This window comes from Dendrobates tinctorius, unplaced genomic scaffold (assembly GCF_039654945.1).
Source record: "Dendrobates tinctorius isolate UK_male_01 unplaced genomic scaffold, ASM3965494v1 ptg000155l, whole genome shotgun sequence".
In the NCBI taxonomy this organism is placed as follows: Eukaryota; Metazoa; Chordata; class Amphibia; order Anura; family Dendrobatidae; genus Dendrobates; species Dendrobates tinctorius.
Window position 1 is genome coordinate 22,457,214 of NW_027361822.1, and position 17,804 is coordinate 22,475,017.

Genomic DNA, 17,804 nt, shown 5'->3' on the forward strand with positions numbered 1-17,804 from the left:
GGCTCCGCTCCGTACACCTTGCACACACATAGCTCCGCTCCGTACACCTCATACACACGGCTCCGCTCCGTACACCTCGTACACACGCAGCTCAGCTCCCTACACCTCGTACACACGCAGCTCAGCTCCCTACACCTCGTACACACATGGCTCTGCTCCGTACACCTTGTAGACACACGGCTCCGCTCCGTACACCTCATACACACGCAGCTCTGCTCCATACACGTCGTACACGCACAGCTCCTCTCCGTACACCTTGTACACACGCAGCTCAGCTCCCTACACCTCGTACACACAACACATGCGGCTCCGCTCCATACACCTCGTGAACACACGGTTCCGCTCCGTACACCTCGTACACACGCGGCTCCGCTCCGTACACCTTGTACACACACAGCTCCGCTCCTTACACCTCGTACACACGCGGCTCCGCTCCGTACACCTTGTACACATGCGGCTCCGCTCCGTACACCTCGTACACACACAGCTCCGCTCCGTACACCTCGTACACCTCGTACACACACGGCTCCGCTCCGTACACACGCGGCTCCGCTCCGTACACCTCGTACACACGCGGCTCCGCTCCGTACACCTCGTACACACGGCTCCGCTCCGTACACCTCGTACACACACGGCTCTGCTCCGTACACCTCGTACACACACGACTCCGCTCCGTACACCTCGTACACACGCGGCTCCGCTCCGTACACCTCGTACACACGCGGCTCCGCTCCGTACACCTCGTACACACGCGGCTCCGCTCTGTACACCTCGTACACACACGGTTCTGCTACATCCCCCCTGTAAACCCCTCCTGACCCCACACAGAAACTTCCCCTCATCCAGCACCATGACAACCAGCATAGCAGAGTCCTGCCTACTCTGAGGCCCCTGATCATGTGACCCCTGACTCCTCCCCTCCTGTGACCTCATCCCAGGTCCTGTGCGCACAGAGCAGCCATATATGTGGAGTGCGGCTCTGCAGGTGGAGGTAGGTGCTGGAGATTCCCCATTACTGGGAAGAGCACGGGGCAGTAACCCCTTCAGCGCTGAGACTATTTTGGTGATTTTCTGTTGTCGCTTTCTAAGGCTAGGTCCACATTGCGTTAGGTGCCATCCGTTTAATGCATACGTACTAAGCGGCACTAATGCACCTATTGGCATCTATTACGGTAACACAACCTAACACATGTCCAGATCAGCATGCGTTAGTGATGATGCGTTACTTTGTGACACACCTTCGAACGCGGTCTATCGCCTTTTCGTGTGCGTTAGGTTTAACGCACAGCCAACGGATGCATTCGCTGTGCATAGACCTCTATTGCTAACGCAATGCTGCCATGTGTTAGCGCATGCGGTAAAAAAGACAAAAAGGACATCAGCGTTAGCGCATCCGTTTTACCGATATGTTAAATGGATGGCACTAACGCGATGTGAACCTAGCCTTGGAAATGCAGAATTTGTGTACCCTTTTATTGAACCCTACACATTATAATGTTCCCACAGTACCGCCATCCCCCCCACACAGTATAATATTCCCCCAGTACCGTCATCCCCCACACACAGTATAATGTTCCCCCAGTACCGCCATCCCCCACACACAGTATAATGTTCCCACAGTACCGTCATCCCCCACACACAGTATAATGTTCCCCCAGTACTGCCATCCCCCGACACACAGTATAATGTTCCCCCAGTACCGCCATCCCCCACACACAGTATAATGTTCCCCCCAGTACCACCATCCCCCCCACACAGTATAATGTTCCCACAATACTGCCATCCCCCCACACAGTATAATGTTCCCACAGTACCGCCATCCCCCCATACAGTATAATGTTCCCCCAGTACCGCCATCCCCCTATATACTGTATAATGTCCCACAGTACCGCCATCCCCCTACACACTATATAATGTTCCCACAGTGCCGCCATCCCCCACACATGCAGTATAATGTTCCCATAGTACCGCCATCCCCTCACATAATGTTCTCACAGTACCGCCATCCCCTCACAGTATAATGTTCCCACAGTACCACCATCCCCCCACACAGTATAATGTTCCCACAGTACCGCCATCCCCCACACACAGTATAATGTTCCCACAGTACCACCATCCCCCACACACAGTGTAATGTTCCCCCAGTACCGCCATCCCCCACACACAGTATAGTGTTCCCACAGTACCGCCATCCCCCCCACACAGTATAATGTTCCCCCAGTACCACCATCCCCCACACACAGTATAATATTCCGACAGTACCGCCATCCCCCCCACACAGTATAATATTCCCCCAGTACCGTCATCCCCCACACACAGTGAAATGTTCCCCCAGTGCCGCCATCGCCCCCACACACAGTATAATGTTCCCCCAGTACCGCCATCCCCCACACACAGTATAATGTTCCCACAGTACCGTCATCCCCCACACACAGTATAATGTTCCCCCCAGTACCACCATCCCCCCACACAGTATAATGTTCCCACAGTACCGCCATCCCCCACACACAGTATAATGTTCCCACAGTACCGTCATCCCCCACACACAGTATAATGTTCCCCCCAGTACCGCCATCCCCCACACACAGTATAATGTTCCCCCCAGTACCACCATCCCCCCACACAGTATAATGTTCCCACAGTACTGCCATCCCCCCACACACAGTATAATGTTCCCACAGTACCACCATCCCCCCACACACAGTATAATGTTCCCCCAGTACCGCCATCCCCTACACACAGTATAATGTTCCCACAGTACCGCCATCCCCCCCACACAGTATAATGTTCCCCCAGTACCACCATCCCCCACACACATTATAATATTCCCACAGTACCGCCATCCCCCCCACACAGTATAATATTCCCCCAGTACCGTCATCCCCCACACACAGTATAATGTTCCCACAGTACCGCCATCCCCTCACACACAGTATAATGTTCCCACAGTACCGCCATCCCCCCATACAGTATAAAGTTCCCCCAGTACCGCCATCCCCTTATATACTGTATAATGTTCCCCCAGTACCACCATCCCCCACACACAGTATAATATTCCCACAGTACCGCCATCCCCCCCACACAGTATAATATTCCCCCAGTACCGTCATCCCCCACACACAGTGTAATGTTCCCCCAGTACCGCCATCCCCCACACACAGTATAGTGTTCCCACAGTACCGCCATCCCCCCCACACAGTATAATGTTCCCCCAGTACCACCATCCCCCACACACAGTATAATATTCCCACAGTACCGCCATCCCCCCCACACAGTATAATATTCCCCCAGTACCGTCATCCCCCACACACAGTGTAATGTTCCCCCAGTGCCGCCATCGCCCCCACACACAGTATAATGTTCCCCCAGTACCGCCATCCCCCGCACACAGTATAATGTTCCCACAGTACCGTCATCCCCCACACACAGTATAATGTTCCCCCAGTACCGCCATCCCCCACACACAGTATAATGTTCCCCCCAGTACCACCATCCCCCCACACAGTATAATGTTCCCACAGTACTGCCATCCCCCCACACACAGTATAATGTTCCCACAGTACCACCATCCCCCCACACACAGTATAATGTTCCCCCAGTACAGTCATCCCCCCCCACACAGTATAATGTTCCCCCAGTACAGTCATCCCCCCCACATACAGTATAATGTTCCCCTAGTATCGCTATCCCCCACACACAGTATGATGCTACATGGTGCCCCCTACAGTCTGGTCCCACCGACCCCTCTGGCTAATAAATACATTCTTAATGTCTGTACAGTTGATCCGGGGACATATGAGATAATCACCACACGATAGTTGTATAGGATAATAGAGTATAATAAAGTCGTTGTGGACGGGATTTCCCCAACATTGTGCAGGAGATTGTTTTCCCCATAGTTTCTTATTTCCATAACTCTGATGTTTGTGTATTTTCTTCACTTACAACCTATTTTTAAATTATTTTCCACAATCCTCATTAGTGCGATCATTCAACATAGAAGCCTCTGATTGCTCCGGTGATGCCCTGTACTACTGTAGTGCGGGGTATTATTCCTGCCTGTCAGTGTGATAGTAATGGCCCCATACACAGTAGATAGCTGTCGGCCAAACAATCCTGCGGCTCACAGCGATCTCTCCTGACTCCCCCATACACATGAACACTCTGGTTGCCCGAACCTTCCTGTGGTCTGTATGAGAATGCTGCTGGCAGATTCCTGTGGCAAAGGATTATCTCCAGAGTGAACAGAAGGGATCGGCCTTTGTAATTTACCATTACTCATCCGTCACTCACCTGTCATCTGTCAGGAGGCCTCCATATACATTAGGCAGCAGACGATCCTGCTCAGATCAGAGGTGTTACCTGATTTTAATCTAATGTGTACAGGGTCTAAGAGATATCATACTACACTCTGCCTCTGGCAGGGCCTAATAGATTTTCATATGTTGCAGAGGCCATTTTTAGGTCTCCTGGTAGTGTAGCAGCCCAGCCATCATCCACGATCAAGTAATTGTGAGGAGGTGGCGGAGAACCTCATTGTCTCCCCTCTCTCCCGTGTGTTGGTCCTGTGCACTTTATGCAGTACCTGGATGGTGTACCTGTATGTTAACATATCAGTGTTCTGGTGTTGTTCAGTAATGTGTAATGTTATGTACCACTTATGCCTTAATGTTATCCCCTTGTATTTTACGCTGTCAAGTGTGCTGTGTATGCCATGTATTACTGTTGTGCTGTGTTTGCTATGCACATGCTAGAGGCAGGGACAGCAGGACTATAATTGAGGGGGCTGTGCCGGCAGCCTCTAGGGAGCAGGAAGCTCCTGCTTCCTGGTGAGAGCCCACAGGCAGGACTGCCTGAGGCAGGAGGTGTGTCCCAGTCTGGGACAGAAAGGACCCCTGTCTGGAGAATATGTGTGTTCCCGGCTGAGGAGGTGCGGGCTCCGGCGATGAGCCAGCACCTTTTCCAGGACTGAACAGATGATCTGTACAGCTGACATGTGCCCGGAACAGCTGCGGGTGAAATCACCATTCACCCGCAGCTGTTAACATGTTAAATACCGCTGTCAAACTCTGACAGCGGCATTTAACATGCACGCGCAGGAAGCACGTCATTCCCTCCTCCCATTGGCGCCCTTGTCATGTGACTGCGGGTGAGCATTTCTACTACATAGAGCAAGACTGGAGCCCTGCTCTGTGTAGCAGAGACGATTGGACAAGTGCAGTTTCTAGTCTCCCATGGAGGCTATTGAAGCAAGTAAGAATAAAAGTTTTTAAAAATCGGCACACAAAAAATAAGCCCCTACCCAACCCCACATCCCAAAAAATGGAGACTCTACGGGTCTCGGAAAAAGGCAACTTTTATTTTTTTTTTTATGAACTTTGGAAATTTTTTTCACCACTTAGATAAAAGAGAACCTGGACATGTTTGGTGTCTATGAACTCGTAATGACCCGGAGAATCCTAATGGCGGGTCAGTTTTAGCATTTAGTGAACCTAGCAAAAAAGCCAAACAAAAAACAAGTGTGGGATTGCACTCTTTTTGCAATTTCACCGTACTTGGAATTTTTTACCGTTTTTTGTTTCACGACATGGTAAAACCAATGGTGTCATTCAAAAGTACAACTTGTCCCGCAAAAAACGAGCCCACATGACCAAAAAATAAAAAGGGTATGGCTCTGGGAAAAAAGGGAGCAAAAAATGAAAATGCAAAACCAAAAATACCCCTGGTCCTTAAGGGGTTAAATCTATGGTTCTTTTCGGGGAAAAAAAACCCAAATAATTAAATAGCCATGTGACAAACATGAACATTATGGTGCCTTAAAGGGTTCATTTATTTTTAATCTCATTTTTAACCCCTTCACAATCGGGCCAATTTCCATTTTTGTATGTTCTTCCCAGAGCCAAAACTCTACTTTTCTGTCCACATTGACACGTGAGGGTTTTTTTTTTGCGGGAGAAGTTGTACCAAATAATGTACTGGAAAATGGGAAAAAAAATTCCAAGTGCTGTGAATTTCTGAAAAAAAATGCAATTTTGACATTATTCTTAGGAAATAGTTTTTGCAATGCACATTTTATGGTAAAAATGACCATGGAATATAATTCTCCTCTTCAATATGATTACAGCGATACCCAACATGTCCTTTTTCTTATTATTTTAGGGGTGAAAAAAATCAGAAGTTTGCAACCAAACAAAAAATACATTTTTTTTTACGTTGGGTCACAATTTTTTGAGACCCGTAACATTTTTATTTTTTTTTTTTATGACGCTGTGTGGTGGCTTTTTTTTTGCGGTATGAGACAACGCTTTTATTGGTACCATGTTGGGATAGATGTGACTTTTTGATCGTGTCTTTCAGCCTTTTTTGTGGCAACCAAAAAAATTTGTTAATTTTTTTTCATATTTTTTTAAAACATTTTTATTACTTTTCACTGTTATTGTTAACCCTCGTAGGTGACTTGAAGCTGCAATTGTCTGATGGCTTGTGCTGTGTACAGCGATGCCAATGCGTCACTGCATATAGCAAAAATCGGTCTCATTTGAAGCCCAGCCACAAGCAGGGTTCCAAAGGAGCGCCATACTGACAGACACAGGGGTCATCAGCTGGCCTCCGACTGACATGGCGACCCACGATCACAGGCACGCCCATGGGTGGAGAGAATTTCGCACATGGATGCCGACGCGTGTTAATTTCCGCTGTCAGAGTTTTGCAGTAACATTTAACAGGATAACAATCGTGGGCTGAACACTGCTAGATTTGTGATTGGTAGTGGCAGGTCCTGGCTGTAACACGCAGCCATCACCTGCTGGATATGATGCGGGCTCGCCGCGTGAGCCAGATCCATACACCTGTTACCAATTTGTGCCGTACATTTACGGCAGATGTCGTGTTAAAAATTGATAAAAAGGACAGGAAACATTCATACAGGCGGCCGGTGGTGATGGAGTCAGTGACGGACTCTGGCCAGATATGTTTCTGGAGCCGTAGTAGAAGATGAAGATGTCGTCCTCACCATGAAGTAGTTATTCCTCCTGTCACGTGTAATGAATATCTCCTGCAGTATTGCTAATGCCGATTCCAGTGTCGGTAAATGAGACGAGAATTAGCGTTATGGAAGATGAGTCTATGAGAAACGTATTCAGCTGCCGACTCCGAGGGAGAAACTGCTTGTTGTGTGTGGTCTAAAATGTATAGGATTTATTAGTAGATGGAATGAAGAAAAAACTGAATTCTGGAAAATAGTAAAAATATTAATACTCACATTTACCCCTTGGTGACTGAGCCAATTTTGACCTTAATGACCAAGCCAAATTTTTCAATTCTGACCAGTGTCACTTTATGTGGCTATAACTCTGGAACGCTTCAATGGGTCCCACTGGTTCAGAAACTGTTTTTTAATTACATATTGTACTTCATGGCAGTGGTAACATTTCTTCGATACGACTTGCATTTATTTGTGAAAATATCGGAAATTTGGTGAAAAATGTGAAAATGTTGCCATTTTCAAACTTTTAATTCTTGTGCCCTTAAATCAGAGAGTTATGTCACACAACATAGTTAATAAGTAGCATTTCCCACATGTCAACTTTACATCAGCACAATTTTGGAAACAGATTTTTTTTTTAGTTAGGACGTTATAATGGTTAAAAGTCGACCGGCGATTTCTCATTTTTACAACAAAATTTACAAAACCATTTTTTAAAGACCACATCACATTTAACGTTACTTTGGGGGCCTTTATGACAGAAAATACCCAAAAGTGACACTTTTCTAAAAACTGTACCCCCCCCAAAACTACATTCAAGAAGTTTATTAACTCTTCCACAGGAGCTAAAGCAATGTGGAATGGAAAAATGAACATTTAACATTTTTTCTCAAACATTTTACTTTAGCTCCAAATTTGTTATTTTCCTAAGGGTAGCAGGAGAAAAAGGACCCTAAAATTAGTTATGCAATTTCCCCTGAATATGCTGATAACCCATATGTGGGGGATATCCATTATTTGGACGCACGGCAGGGCTCAGAAGGGATGGAGCACCGTTTGACTTTTTGAACGCAAAAATGGCTGGAATTGAGAGTGGACGCCATGTCGCGTTTGGAGAGCCCCTGATGTGCGTAAACAGTGGAAACCTCACAAGTGACCCCATTTTGGAAACTAGACACCTTAGGGAACTTATCTAGATGTGTCATGAGCACCTTAAAGAACCCCCAGGTGCTTCACAGAAGTTTATAATGTATAGCTGTGAAAATAAAAGAAAAAATCACATTCTACCCACAAAAATGTACTTTTACCCTTTTCACAAAGGTAACTGGAGAAAATGGACCAAAAAATGTTTTGTTCAATTTCTACAGAGTACGCCGATACCCGATATGTGGAAGAAAACCACTGTTTAGGCGCCCAGAAGGGCTCGGAAAGAAGGAATGACGTTTTGGAACGCAGACTTTGATGGAATGGTCTGTTGACCTTATATTGCGTTTGGAGAGCCCCTGATTTGCCTAAACAGTGAAAACCCCCATTTTGGAACCTACACCCCTCAAGGATTTTATCCAGGGGTTCATTGAGCATTTAAACAACAGGTACTACACAGAATTTGATAACATTAGGTAGTCATGTTAAAATTTTCATGAAAATGTTGTTTTAGCCCCAAATTTGTAATTTTCATAGTGGATAATAGGAGAAAACGGACCCCATAATTTGTTGCGCAATTTGTTCCACAAGATATAGAATAAACGGGCACCATCCACAATGTCAATTTAGGCGGGATCACCTAGTGCATATAAATGGATTGACATGAAAACACATAAAGAAAAAAAGTATATGCACACAAATAGGGATCACCACAAGGATATGATAATCAAAAAGTATCAATTTTATTAATGGACACAACAAACAGACACTTTGTTTAAAAACAATTAAAAAGTCTGAACAACCAGACACTGATAACAAAACAAAGACAATGGGTCATTTTGATAAATAGTTAAATACTATGGGTCCCAAGGCCAACTATTCAGTATAATGCCAGGTATCTGCTAGTTACCATAACTTAGGGTCTATCAAATCAATTGTAATGGCAATCATGACCTTGGATCAAAAATACCATATTATCAATAACTACTATGGTTACATAGAGATTCTACATATGCCATGAATAGAAAATTGAATACTTATCATGTTGCCAACACAAATAAACATACATTAACAAGTCCCTTTCCCTAGCATGATATCACCTGGTTTCTGAGGATGAACAAGCTACCGGGTAGGTTACATGGGATGAGAAAGACACATCACTGTGTTGATACGCGTGGGTTTGGGGGTCCCATGTAACCTACCCGGTAGCTTGTTCATCCTCAGAAACCAGGTGATATCATGCTAGGGAAAGGGACTTGTTAATGTATGTTTATTTGTGTTGGCAACATGATAAGTATTCAATTTTCTATTCATGGCATATGTAGAATCTCTATGTAACCATAGTAGTTATTGATAATATGGTATTTTTGATCCAAGGTCATGATTGCCATTACAATTGATTTGATAGACCTTAAATGCCCCGTCACACTAAGCGACTTACCAGCGATCCTGACACCGATATGAAGGTGTCAGGATCGCTGGTAAATCGCTATGTGATCGCTGGTGAGCTGTCACACAGACAGCTTCACCAGCGATCAGCACAGCGATGCCGAGCGCCCGGCATCGCTGGCCATCCTGTAAAAAATAGAATCAAAATAAAAAATATAGTTATTCTCACCTTCCGACGTCGCGTTCAGCCATCCTGCCTCTCTCCACGCTCCGGTCCCAGTGATCCTTTGCATGAATGTCCGCGAGATGTCACAGTCTCGCGGGATAACAAAGTCTCGCGGTCATTCGTGCAAAGGATCACTGGGACCGGAGCGTGGAGAGAGGCAGGATGGCTGAACGCGACGTCGGAAGGTGAGAATAACTATATTTTTTATTTTTTTAATTATTTTTTACACATGATCGCTGGTCTCCCGCCTGTCACACACAGCGATGCGTGCTGGCCAGCAGGAGACCAGCGACCAAAGAAATGTCCAGAGGTTTCTTGCAGCGATCAGCGATACCGGCAGGGGGGCCGCTCGCTGATCGCTGTCACACACAGCGATCTCGCTGGTGAGATCGCTGTTATGTCACAAAAGTTGTGACTCAGCAGCGATCTCGCTACCGAGATTGCTTAGTGAGACGGGGCCTTAAGTTATGGTAACTAGCAGATACCTGGCATTATACTGAATGGTTGGCCTTGGGACCCATAGTATTTAACTATTTATCAAAATGACCCATTGTCTTTGTTTTGTTATCAGTGTCTGGTTGTTCAGACTTTTTAATTGTTTTTAAACAAAGTGTCTGTTTGTTGTGTCCATTAATAAAATTGATACTTTTTGATTATCATATCCTTGTGGTGATCCCTATTTGTGTGCATATACTTTTTTTCTTTATGTGTTTTCATGGCAATTTGTTCCAAACGCAACTATACCCCATATGTGGTCAAAAACTTCTGCTTGGGCACATGGCAGGGCTAGGAAAGGAAAGAGCGCTATTTGCCTGGGATAGATTATGAATGCTATGTTGCCTCTGAAGAACCCCTGACATGTGAAAACAGCAGAAAACCGTCAGAAATTACACCATTATAGAAGCTAGACCCCTGAAGGAATTCATCTAGGGGTTTAGTGAGTATTTTGAACCCATAGGTGCCTCACAGAATTTTATGACATTGAGACGTGGAAATAAAGGACTTTAGTGGTAAAAATGTAATTTTTGTATGTGTCAGGTACACAAGGGTAAATAGGTGAAACTAGACCCCACAATTTCTTGCGCAATTTATCCCGAATGTGGTGCTGCCCCATATGATGTTAGAAATTACTGTTAGGCCACACATTATGGCTGAGAAGGAAGAAGCGCTATTTGGTTTTTGGAGCACAGATTTTGCTCAAATAGTTTGCGGGAGAAATTTGCGGAGCCCCAAAGGTCCCAGAACAGCAGAAAACCCCAAAAAGTGACCCTGTTGTAGAAAAATACCCCTCTCAATGAATTAATCTATGGCTTCAATGACCATTTTGTAACATCCACTCCATGCTTTACTCTGGAGAATTGCAAATCTGCCAGTCTAGTACCCATATATTGTGCCCCCATACAGTGTAGCACCACATTGTTCTCAGCTTCTGTGTCTGGCAATACACACCTGTAAATTATGTGCCTTCTCTCCATTACAATAATGCCAAACATGTGGCCGCTTACTGTGGTTTAGGCACAGTGGGGCTCAGGAGGGGGGCATTTGTATTTGGGAGCCCAGATTCTTTCTTCTAGCAGTAACGTGGGAACCCCCTATAGTTCCAGTAACCGATGATGGACCTGAGTCGGGGCTGGTTTTGTGTGGGATAAATTAGGGTTTTTATTATTAACAGTTTGGGGTACATGGTATTATTTGCTCGCTTCCAGAATAAGGCTGGGATCACATTCTTGTGTTCTGCTCTGAGCATTAAGTGGGGGTTTCCATGTAAATCCCACAAAAATGCGATTTAGATTAAACCCTCAAGGGAACCACCCACCATGAGGCAGATAGAGACACTTCATACTCCTTTTGGCCACTGCTCTGGTGGTCTCCCATCATTTTAGACGTGCACAGATCTGTGGTCGCTCACACTTGTGCACTAAAGAGACGCCTAAAATGATGGGACACCGCTGGAACACGGAGCAGGCCAAAGTGACTCTATTTCCCTCATTATCTAGTCGTTCCATCTGGGTTTTGTCTGAATTGCGGTTTTAGGTAATTTAGATGGAAACCCCAATGTAAGCACTCAGCGGAGAGTGCAGGATAGATGTGAGCCGAGCTGTCATAGTTGTGGAAAGGGTTCCTGCCCTGTCCTCTCAGGGTTACTTTTGTGTGGCCTCCTTTGGTTTGGGTAGGGCTATATTTACCCGCCTTTGTCTGGGGATCCTTATTGCTGGATCTCACAGGCCACCGAACCGAGGAGTCATCATATCACCTCAGGGTACCATGGTAACCATCGGTACCTGCGATTCTCATTGCTGGGGTCAGATGGTTACTAAGAGGGTCTTGTAACCCCCTTGTAACAACTTAAATAACTCTGACACGATTTATAGCGTTATTTAAAGGGTTAATTGGCCCCGATCAGTCGCAAAACCGGTCAGGTCCGATAGTGCAGGGTGTCAGCTGTCATGTACAGCTGACATCAGCGGAAATCTCCTCCTCTCAACTGCGCTATTCCCTTACTCCTCAGCGCCGCTTTTTAACTTTTTTTTAACCCCTTTACCCCCAGGGGTGGTTTGCATGTTAATGATCCGGGCAATTTTTACAATTCTGATCACTGTCCCTTTATGAGGTAATAACCCTGGAACGCTTCCATGGATCCTGGTGATTCTGATATATAAAATTTCTTTGATTTGACTTGCGTTTACTTGTGAAAAACAAAAATTTGGCTACAATTTTGAAAAGTTAAGAAGTTATAAGGGTTAAAAGTTCACCACCGATTTCTCATTTTAACAACACCATTTTTTTTCTAGGGACCACATCACATTTGAAGTCACTTTGAGGGGTCTACATGATAGAAAAAAAACAAAAGTGACACCATTCTAAAAACTGCACCCCTCAAGGTGCTCAAAACCACATTCAAGAAGTTTATTACCCTTCAGGTGCTTCACAGGAATTTTTGGAATGTTTAAAAAAAATGAACTTAACTTTTTTCATAAAAAAATTATTTCGGGTCCAATTTTTTTTAATTTACCAAGGGTAACAGGAGAAATTGGACTGCAAAAGTTATTGTGCAATTTATCTTGAGTAGGTTGATACCTGATATGTGGGGGGAACCACTGTTTGGGCGCATGGCAGAGCTTGGAAGGGAAGGAGCGCCGTTTGACTTTTTCAACGCAAAATTTGCATTTGGTGAGCCCCTGATGTGCTTAAACAGTGGAAACCCCCCACAAGTGACCCCATTTTGGAAACTAGACCCCCCAAGGAACTTATCTAGATGTGTGGTGAGAACTTTGAACCCCCATGTGCTTCACAGAAGTTTATAATGTAGAGCCGTAAAAATAATCATTTTTTTTTCCACAAAAATGATATTTTCGCCCCCAATTTTTTATTTTCCCAAGGGTAACAGAAGAAATTTGACCCCAAGAGTTATTGTGCAATTTGTCCTTAGTAGGCTGATACCCCATATGTGGGGGTAAAACACTGTTTGGGCGCATGGCAGAGCTCGGAAGGGAAGGAGCACCGTTTGACTTTTTCAACACAGAATTGGCTGGAATTGAGATCAGACGCCATGTTGCATTTGGAGAGCACCTGATGTGCCCAAACAGTGGAAACCCCCCAATTCTAACTACAACCCTAATCCCAACCCTAACCCTAATGGGAAAATGGAAATAAATACATTTTTTAATTTTATTATTTTTCCCTAACTAAGGGGGTGATAACGGGGGGTTTGATTTACTATTTATAGCATGTTTTTATGTTTCACAGCTGTCAGACGCTAAAAGACGCTTTTTATTGCAAAAAATAGTTTTTGCATCACCACATATTGAGAGCTATAATTTTTCCGTATTTTGACCCACCGAGTCATGTGAGGTCTTATTTTTTGCGGGACGAGTTGACTTTTTTTTGGTACCATTTTTGGGCACGTGACATTTTTTGATCACTTTTTATTCCGATTTTTGGGAGGCAGAATGAACAAAAACCAGCAATTCATGAATTTCTTTTGGGGGGGCCTTTATACCGTTCCACGTGTGGTAAAATTGATAAAGCAGTTTTATTCATCGGGTCAGTATGAGTGCAGCGATACCTCATTTATATATTTTTTTTATGTTTTGTCGCTTTTATACAATAAAAACAATTTTATATAAAATATAATTATTTTTGCATCGCTTTATTCTGCGAGCTATAACTATTTTATTTTCTCGCTGATGACGCTATATTGCGTTTTGCTTTTTGCGGGACAAGATGACATTTTCAGCAGTACCATGGTTTTTTATATCCTTCTTTTTGATCGCGTGTTATTCCACTTTTTATCGGTCGTCCATGACATCACCACCTGAGAGAGGGGATCCGCCCTTCAGGAACAGGAAACCTACAGATACAAAAGGGCGGCACCTCTCCCACGCATCATTTGGTTTCCTGTTCCTAGAGGACGGGACTTCCTTCAGATCGTCCATCATGGAGTCGGGGATTCCCAGGCCGGCTGACCGACCCAGGTAGCGAGGGGGTCTCCTACCTCGGTCCAGCTTGGGTCCCTGGAAGTGCCACGGTGGGGCCGGGTAGGTCGCCACGACGGTGGTAAGAGCAGGTGGAGCCAAGGGTCCGGTGGACAGCCGCCTCCATAATGCCGGCACCAGGAGGTATGTATGTCCCGGGCCCCTCCTGGTGCGCTCTCCCCGTGGTCCGGTCTCTCTTCCTGTCCGGGCCGGCGGTGGCGCAGGTCGGCGCGCGTGGGGGCTGTGGCCTTGCCTGAGCCGGGGGCGCCGTGCCGGCTCCCTCTGCGCGCTCCCCGCAGGCCTCAGACGGACGGCAGAAGTGACGCGGCGGAGGGGGCGGGGCCGGGGACGCCGAAACCGGAAGTCGGGTGCCGGCCGGCTTCCAGCGTGTGCCGCGTGTGCACGGCGGTACTGGGCGGTGCCCGGGGCGGGGGGGGGGATGACCGGAGCATGCGGGGGGGTCCCGGATGGGAGTTGCCGCGCCAGAACCCTGCTGACCTGGACAAGGAGGCCTTAAAAGGCAGGAGGTGACGCTGCTGGGATGCTTCTGAAGGCCCAGTGATGGATACGACAGAAGCCCCCATAGAGCAGCAGGACGAGGTGCAGATGCACCCACAGAAACAGGCCACAGTGAAACCGCATGCGAGTGGCCAGCAGAAGAAGAAACGGACGGGCGAACAAAGCCACAGAAGTTCCTCCAGGCTAAAGGACCCTCCTGCCTCCCTCCATGATCCGGTACCTGCCTCATATGCATGGGTAAGAGATCTCCGTGAATGTACCCTGATGCAGTGTTCCCTTATGTTTTTTTTTTCGCAGGGGAGGAAAGCTACGGGAAAACAGAAGCACAGGGAATGTGCTCTCTGTAGTTGCCACTTGCTGGACGGCCACCCTAAAAAGTTGTGTCAGCCATGCGTGAGACAAACGGTAGGGGTGCAAGGGGACGTTGGCCCAGGGGTAGATTGACAGGCCCTTACACTCTCCCCCGTCCATACAGGTAGCGGAAGAAACGCCGGACTTCACCACAAGCCTGAGGGAGATAATCAGGACAGAGATAAAGGCCCTATCTAAAAAGAATTCTTCTAGGGGAAGAGAATTTAGTTTCTCAGGTTCAGAGTCCTCGACCGCCCTAAAGATCGATGACTCTTCAGATTCCCCGGCCTCCACTTCGTCTTCTGCGGAGGAAGACTCGAGTCGATTCTGCTTCCCCTTAGACCAGATGGATTAGCTAGTTAAAGCAATAAGGTCCACCATGGGGGTAGCAGACACAAAGCCGGAACTTTCAGCTCAGGACGTGATGTTTGGGGGTCTAGATCCCAGGAAGCGGAAGGCCTTTCCTTTAAATGATAAGGTCCAGAGCCTAATAGATAGGGAATGGAAGAGACCTGAAATAGGAGGCTCCTTACCTCCTGCCTTCAAGCGGAGGTACCCGTTTGACGACCCAGTGGTAAACAGATGGGATAAGGCCCCTAAGCTGGACGCGGAAGTAGCCAAAGCCTCCAAAAAATCCTCCATACCCTTCGACGACATGGCCTCCTTAAAAGACCCGCTAGATAAGAAAGCGGATTCTTTTTTGAAGGGAACATGGGAGATGTCAGCAGGTGCTCTAAGACCAGCGATAGCTGCCACATGTACGGCCAGATCCATGATGGTCTGGCTAGACCAATTGGATTCCCATCTAAAGGACGGAGCCTCAAGAGCATCTATCCCGAAAACGCTGCCAATCATCCAAAGTGCAGCAGCTTTTTTGGCTGATGCTTCAGCGGACTCTGCGAGCAACGCAGCTAGAACTGCGAGTTTATCTAACGCAGCTCGGAGGACCCTTTGGTTAAAATGCTGGCCAGGAGATATCCAGGCCAGATCACGACTCTGCTCCATTCCATGTGAGGGTGAATATCTGTTTGGCCCTGTCTTGGATGAACTTTTAGAGAAAGCCGGGGATGATAAAAAGAAGTTCCCCAGTCTACCGAATCCTTCTTACAGACGTCCCTTTACCAGGAAAGGCTATTTCCGTAGAAGGCCGTCCAGAGATCAGGGCAGATGGGATGACAAAAGAAGGAGAGGTACAGGTTTCATGTACGGAGGAGGGGGGCGCCAAGAAGGTCCAGCACATGACACTAAAAAACCGCCCCAATGACTAGTTGCTCCGGTAGGGGGGAGACTAGCTGCCTTCTACCCAGCCTGGTCCATGATTTCTAATAGTAAATGGATACTGGGGGTGATAGCTGCGGGTCTACGCCTAGAATTTGCCCGGGTTCCCCAAGATCGATTTAAGGTCACCCCGCTCAGGTCTTCCACATCAGAACAAGCTGCCCTGGAGGCCGAGGTGCATGATCTTTGCCGCAAGAGGGTCCTAACGGTGGTCCCAGAGGGAGAAACGGGGAAAGGGTTTTACTCCCCCCTGTTCCTGGTCCGTAAACCAGACGGGTCCTTTAGGACTATAATAAATCTTAAATCCCTCAACGAATTCCTGGTCATACACCCGTTTAAGATGGAGACAGTTAAATCAACAATAAAATTGCTGTTTCAAAACTGTTTTATAGTGGTGTTAGATTTAAAGGACGCTTACTACCATATTCCCATTCATGCAGCTCATCAGCGGTTTCTCAGAGTGGCGGTTCAGCTGGATGGGTCAGTCCAACATTTCCAATATGCGGCCCTCCCCTTTGGGGTGGCAGTCGTTCCCCGTGTGTTTACCAAAGTAGTAGCGGAAGTTATGGCCCATCTACGTGAATCAGACATTCTTGTGATCCCCTACTTAGATGACTTCCTGATCGTAGGGAAAACGGCAAAACATTGTTTGGAACAGCTACAAAGGGCAATGTCTGCCCTAGAGGGGTTAGGATGGCTGCTTAACATTAAAAAGTCTCGGTTACAGCCGGTGAGAGTCCAACAATTCTTGGGCCTGATCCTAGATTCTGAGAAACAGGAATGCCGTCTGCCCCCGGAGAAGCTTGTTCGCCTACACTATCAGGTCCTGAACGCTTGCAATAACCCCACCATGTCCCTCAGGAAAGCAATGTCCCTTCTGGGTTCCCTTTCGGCCTGTATCCCAGCGGTCCAGTGGGCCCAGTTTCATTCAAGAACACTACAGGGTGAGGTCTTAAGGCATCAAAGAATCCTTGAGGGTTACTTAGAGGGCCAGATAACCTTGTCCCGAAACACAAGGGAGTCCCTAGAGTGGTGGCTAGACAAGGATAATTTATCCAAAGGGGTCCCCTGGGAGTATGACATATCCCGCATAATCACCACGGATGCTAGCCCTACCGGTTGGGGGGCTCATATGGGGGAGATCCTAGTCCAGGGCCTATGGGAGCATCATCAGGTAGAAATGTCATCTAACCTGAAAGAGTTGACAGCAGTAGAGCAGGCAGCTAAGGAGCTACTTGTGTATCTACAGGGCCATCATGTGCGAGTGTTCTCCGACAATCAGGTCACCGTGGCTTATATCAACCACCAAGGCGGGACTCGTTCCAAACCCCTGATGAATGTGGCAGAACGGCTAGCAGAGCAGCATTTTCAATCTTTAACAGCTCTACATATAAAAGGGAAGGAAAATATCACAGCAGATTTCCTAAGCCGCAATCCA

The 17,804-nt window shown here is 46.8% G+C and overlaps 1 protein-coding gene across 2 annotated transcripts in view; it reads left to right on the forward strand.

Annotated features, from left to right (window-relative positions):
* Nucleotides 1-850: 850 nt before the first annotated feature.
* The window catches only part of LOC141051041 (uncharacterized), a 91,441-nt gene continuing 74,487 nt past the window's right edge, over nucleotides 851-17,804 (forward strand). The window contains exon 1 of one of the 2 annotated variants that reach the window (XM_073547850.1): nucleotides 851-991. In XM_073547850.1, coding sequence (XP_073403951.1) covers nucleotides 965-991 — 27 coding nt within the window. In that variant the 5' untranslated portion in view covers nucleotides 851-964. Of the gene's footprint in view, nucleotides 992-8,358; nucleotides 8,578-17,804 lie in introns of those variants that run through there. The other variant, XM_073547851.1, reaches the window with a different exon arrangement.